The sequence below is a fragment of the Columba livia genome, chromosome 2, assembly GCF_036013475.1.
Source record: "Columba livia isolate bColLiv1 breed racing homer chromosome 2, bColLiv1.pat.W.v2, whole genome shotgun sequence".
Lineage (NCBI taxonomy): Eukaryota > Metazoa > Chordata > Aves > Columbiformes > Columbidae > Columba > Columba livia.
This window is the reverse complement of record NC_088603.1, coordinates 75,600,594-75,606,593: the sequence shown is the minus strand read 5'-3', so window position 1 is coordinate 75,606,593 and position 6,000 is coordinate 75,600,594. Positions and strand designations below refer to the sequence as shown.

At 54.6% G+C, this 6,000-nt stretch overlaps 1 protein-coding gene across 1 annotated transcript in view; it reads left to right on the top strand.

The window, feature by feature from the left end:
* The first annotated feature begins 296 nt into the window (after positions 1–296).
* The window catches only part of PHLPP1 (PH domain and leucine rich repeat protein phosphatase 1), a 142,950-nt gene continuing 137,246 nt past the window's right edge, over positions 297–6,000 (top strand). Inside the window, exon 1 of the mRNA XM_065052560.1 lies at positions 297–1,988. Within this exon, the coding sequence (XP_064908632.1) occupies positions 620–1,988 (1,369 nt within the window). The 5' untranslated portion in view covers positions 297–619. The remainder of the gene's footprint in view (positions 1,989–6,000) is intronic.

The following is a 6,000-nucleotide window of genomic DNA, read 5'->3' as shown; positions in this document are numbered from 1 at the left end:
CCCACACGCAACGCAGCGCCCTCCCGCCTTCCTTCTGGAGAACAGGCTTGCCGCGCCGGGAGGGAAGGCAGCCCGCCACTCTCTGCTGCGGGCAGCGGCAGCACCGCCCGGCGCCGCGGGAAGCAGGCGCTGCCGGGACTTGTAGTTGGCGGGGGGGGGGAGGGCTGCCGGCCATGCCAGGACTACGCTTCCCAGCAGCCCCCGCGCTCCCCCGCCACACCGCCTCCGCCGGCCCCAGGCGCGGTCACGTTGTGTTTATCGGCGAGACCCCGCCCTGCCGCGCGAGCGGTGGCGTCACCGTCGCGAGCCTCCCTCCCTCGCGCGGCGGCCCCTGTCAGCGGCGAGGCGGGGGCTGCTTAATATTCATGAGGCGCGGGCAGCGCGCGGGGCGCGGCGCCGGGCTCACTCGCGCTCTGCCTGCCTGCCTAATGGCGCTCGCGACAGCTGGGGCGCGGGGCTGAGCCGGGCGCGAGGGCACCAGCGGAATGTTCCCCGCGGCGACGTGACCCCCTCGGGACGCGGCGCCGCGCCCCGCTCCGCTCCGCTCGGCCCTCCCCGCGCCGGGCCGCCGAGCGGCGCTCCCAGCAGGGCGGCGGCGGCATCCCCGGCCCCGCGGGCAATGGAGCCCGCGCAGCAGCGAGCGAGAGAAGCCCCGGCGGCGGACAACGGGCGGGGGGAGCCGGAGAGCAGCTCCCCGGGCAGGAGGAGTCAGGCAGCGCCCGGCGCGGAGAACGGCGTGGAACCGTCGGGCGGCGGCGGGCGGCTGGACGGCAAGGGAGCCGGCGGCCCGCGGCGGAGAAGAGGGGGAGCCGGCGGCTTCGCTCCCCCCGCGGCGCTGGCGGCCGGCGGGACTTCGGCGGCCTCCGGCGGGGCCGGCAACGCCAACTCCCTGCTTCTGCGGCGGGGGAGGCTGAAGAGGAACCTGTCCGCCGCCGTCTCCTCGCCCGCCGCCACTGCCCCCGCCGCCTCGCTGGGCACCCGCAGCTTGGACAGGAAAGCGCTGCTGCTGAAGCCGCCCCGGCAGCTGCAACCCCTGCAGCCCCCGGAGCGGGACTGGGTGCGGCGGGACTTGCAGCGGGGCTGCGTCCACATCTACGAGCGCCACATGAACTGCTACCTGCGGCCGGTGCTCTGCACCCTGGAGACCACGGCGGCCGAGGTGGCCGCCCGGCTGCAGCAGCTCGGCCACCGGGGCGGCAGCAGCGTGGTGCGGGTGCTGGGCAAGGCGGGTGCGACGCCGCAGCCCCCGCCCGAGCCGGCGGCGGCCCCCGCCGAGGCGCCGCCTGAGCCCGCGGCGGAGGGGCAGCGGCCGCAGTCGGAGGAGAGGCCGAGGAGCCGGCGGGGGACGCGGAGCGGGCTGGCCGGAGGAGACTGCGGGGAAGCGGCGCGGCCCGGCCGCTTGCCGCTGGGCGGCAGCGCCGAGGAGAGTGACTTGGCCGTTGGCCGGCCGAGCCCGGCGCCCTCCGACTTCAGCCCCGGGCCGCCGCCGGCCGAGCTGTACCTGGCGGGGCCACCGCTCTCCTGCCCTTCCCTCTTGGGGGAGCTGGGACCGGCCGGCTCGGACACCGAGAGCTTCAGCCCCAGCGCCGAGAGCGTCTCCGACCGGCTGGATCCCTACAGCAGCGGCGGCGGGGGCTCGTCCTCCTCGGAAGAGCTGGAGGTGGAGCCGGTGCCCCCTGATGGGGTGGAAGCAGGTGCGGGGCCGGGCCGGGGCCCCCCCTGCCCGGGGGAGCTGCCCCCGGGGCGAGCCGGGGGCGCGCCGGCGGGCGCGGCCGGCGGGCGGGAGCCGCCGGCGGGGGCCGCGTCGCCGGGGCCGCCCGCCCTGTACGTGCAGCTCCACGGGGAGACCAGCCGGCGGCTGGAGGCCCATGAGAAGCCGCTGCAGATCCAGAACGACTACCTCTCCCAGCTGGGCTTCCGGGACCTGTGGCGGGTGCAGGAGGAGGGCATGGACTCGGAGACCGGCTGTCTCATCCGCTTCTACGCCGGTGAGCGAGTCGGGCGGCGACTGGGGGAAACGACCCTTGGGGCGGCGGGCGCGGCCCTTTCCCCTCCCCGGCCCATGCTCCGGCGGGCGGTGTGGGCGCAGCCCCTCTGCCGGGGCTGTCGCCTTTCACGGGGAAGGAGGTGGCCCGCGGGTGTCGCCGCGCCGGGGAGGGGCCGTGCGGGGAGGTCCCCGGCGGCGGCGGGCAAGCCGGGGTGTTAGCGGCCCTCAGGAGCTGCGGGCTGCCCCGCGGCTGACGCGGTGCCGGGGCAGCCTCCCCTCCCTCCAACGCGCGGGTAATGGAGGTCGCTCCTCCGTTGTTTTCCGTTTCCAGCGGCAGCACTGGGCGTCCGGGGTTAATTCTGCCTTAATCTGCCGCTTTCCCTGGTGGCGAGAGACGCACCGGTGCCGCTCCTGGGCATGGAAGGGCGAAGGCTGTTTGAAGTGTTCGCAGGATGCCGACAGCTCACTCAGGGCTGAGTTGAGCTGTGTGCTCCCAGACCGCTAATAACGGAGCTCAGGATAAGGCGGGCTTATTCAGAAGAGGAAAGCTCTTCGCAGTTTTGCTCCTGAAAGAGGTTGCAACTGTGTAGGGTGCACGGATTTCTGAGCTGAGAACGGTGCATGCCTGCAATCAAAATCCTGTACTTCAGCTTTCTGTGCTGTTAGCATTTGGAATCAATTTTTCCGTTTGTTAGAGTAGCAGGACTTTACTGAGGGACTGAGGCAGTAAGCAAGGGAAGTACACAACTATAGGGAATAGCCTTTGAAAACAGTCTAGTCAAAAGGTTTATAATGAAAAGGCAGAAGCTTTTTAATGCAGCTTTGCTGTTACAACTTAACAGTACAGAATGTGGGGAGTATTGGGTGGAAAAGTTAGCTCCCACGTAGTAATTATGCAGCCTTCTGCAGTTTTAGAGAGGTTTAAAAATATCTTGTGTGTCAGTTGAATTGCTTTGTATAAACACTTTGTAATTTTGGAACTCCTTTTATCTGTACTGTCCGTCTCTCCAAGAAGGAGAAATTGTTTAATGTCCAAGTTAGTGTTCAAATACTTAATAAGTTTTCCTGTGAAACAGGTAAGTGTGGCATCCAAAGACAAGGTCACACTAGCAAAGCAGCAGATACCATCCACCGCCTTGCCTGGTTGGCTGAGCAGAGTTGGTCCTTCACTGAACCGTGAGAATTCAGTGCTTTGACTCTGAAAAACATAGAGATATTTCTTTTGAGCGAATTCTGCTGAATGTCAAATAGAGGCAGTAATGGCGAGGTGGGAAAGTGAGCAGTGAGCTGGATAAGTGCCCTTCTTTATTCAGAAGAATGTGGGAGTTGTGGCGAGTGGTCAGTTCACTGTTTCTTCAGATTTCTTGGTCTATTGTATAATGACCCCACCATAACGAGTGCAGAAGTGGTATTCATTCAAGGGATTTGAAGAAATAAATTAGATATGCTGGGGTCAGAAAGGAGCTAAACTGTTTTTTTCAGATCATAATCATGGTCTGCATGGTTCTCTGCTGTGCTGTTTAGAGTGGAACTCAGGAGGTGATGCTGGAAAGGATGTTGCTTCCTTTAGTTCCAGTCCTACAGTTACACAGGGATGCACAGACTTGTTTTAAAATGGAACAACCATGTGCCTCCTTTCCTGGTAGGATGTGTTCTAAAGAAAACACAATCAGAAAATGTAGCCAAGTCTTATGGTGAAGCCTCTTTGCATGTAAGTTTTTTTTTTTTTATGCATTAGATGATTAATTCTATATGTTAAATGCGGATGTTCCAACTCTGTTTTATTGCAGTGTCTCAACTTGATTGCTAATGTAGCTCGTGCATTCCGGACTTCCTTGTACAAAACTACTTAATAGAAATGTATTTTTATAAGCATATGTAGGATTAAATTAATGCAAATTTCTTACGCAAGTTCATATGCTAAGAAGTATGCCTCTGTACTTCAAAAGTTAAGTGTTTTTTGAAATCCTTATCTCTTTGAGGGGATCTGTGATCAACATCTAAACCACCTCTGATCAGGTGCGTGTAGCAGAATGGTTGCAGCATCTAATGCGCCAGACCAGCCAAAAACAGCTAAGAAAATATGACTGACATGTAACCACACTGATTTTATGTAACTGTCTTGGCAAGTTACCTCAGCTTCCTTATTTTATCCCTCCTGCCCCTGAAGATGAAAGGAGGGGGAGACACTTGAAAAGAATACACATCAAATTAAACTGTAAAGGGGAGTGTTTTATTGGCCTCAAAGTTACGGTGTTTTGCTTAGGAGAAGTACCTTTTTTATAAATGATCCTCCAGGATCATACCCTATGGAATACTTTAAACCAGCGATTTCCTGTTTGCGTGGCACTCCATTGGTTTAAGCAGCCTGGCTTGTCCCAATGGATACAGAAGCACTGGCATCTCTGTCCCTGTAATTTCTTGCAAGTTGTCTCGCTAGGATTTGGTAATCTTGGTCTTGTAGTGATGTAAAGTGGCATAAACCTAGGCTGGATTTGTTGCTTTTCTTCTAAAAAGAATTCTTTCCCCCAATCCCCTTGCAGTAGGGAGAGAAGAAGAAAGCATGGTGGTGACTTCTGGCCTTTTTTTATTTATGGGGATAGGCAGTTTTAAGGCTGGAAGATTGCTGTATTGAAACTTCACATTACAAATTCCAAATAAGATAAGATTATACAGCCAATTATTTTAGTGATTACTGTAGGCTGGTAATTTCTCTAGTTGTGGAATCTGGAAAGTACATATTTTAAAAAAATGCTTGGAGAACTGCAGAGGATCAGGATTTTTCATGACTATAAAAAAACTTTCCTAATAAGTATCAGTCTACAAATATTCTGTAAATGAAGTATCTGTTCTTTAAATGCAGAATTCCAAATTTAACCCCCCTCCAAAACCAAAATGCAGCACTAAGAAGGCAGAAGTGCTCCCTTGTACGTTGCTTTGGTTCATTTCCAAAAGGGGTTAGTGCATGTTTCTTTTGGTATCTCCTCTCCTTTTCTTACTCTGGGTGTAGGTGTGGTTGATTTCTTCAGTCATTTGACTCTGAGCATTAAACAGGTAATACCGTTGCTAAAACAAAACCCCTACAAATTTAAGGGTCTGATCCCACTCCTTGTAACATTGGTTTGAGCAAAACTGGGCGTTAGTGACTGGTCATGCATATCAGCTTTTCTCTCTGTTGAAATCTATCTCAACAAAAGATACTGTCCTCGAAGTATTGAAATACTTAATCTCTATTTAAAATGATATGGTTAAATAGCTTTCCACTGAGATATTATGTTACTGAGTTATGGAACCGTATAAGAATCCATAGTGCAATTACAGTCATGATATTGTCGCTGGGAGACCGATTAGGTCAGACTTACTAAACTATTCCTAAACCCCTAAGAGTGGCTGTGATCCAGAAGGCTTCTCGCAAACAAGTTGTAGTATTCCTTATTGCTCTGTAAAAATAGTTTTTGTAAAACATAAGTTGTCCCGGTGGCCTTGGCTTCTCTATAATTTGCATGTAGAAGGAAAAATAGACTAATATACCATTCTCGTTAATTTAAAAACTGCAAAACCGCTTATTTGTTTTGAGACTTTAGATCAAAAACAAGCATGGAATCTCATGCAGTGCAGTGTTCTGGAGCATCTGCATGGCAAGGAGTGTGAGTAACATGATCTTGAAGACTGGGTCAGTACAATAGGTGTTTGAGGCCTTTTTGTTTTACTACTGAAAGGTGATCTTAATTGTGATTCTGGCACTTGGCCACAATTAAATTCTCTGCTTTTTGATGTGACATAGGACTTCTGCACCTGCTGGTGTCATAAAATATGTCACTTCAGTAGATGATTGCCTATAGGCAACTAAGAAATGCCAGATGTAATTACTGGTGTTAATTTTGCAAGTGGCTGTCAGATTTTATTTGAGAAGAGATGCTTTTTGTTCAAGTGGCCTTTCAGAAAGGTGTGAGGAGGAACGAATCCAGCTTTGTCTTAAAGTTCATTACAATAGATGTTGGTCTGTCCAGTAT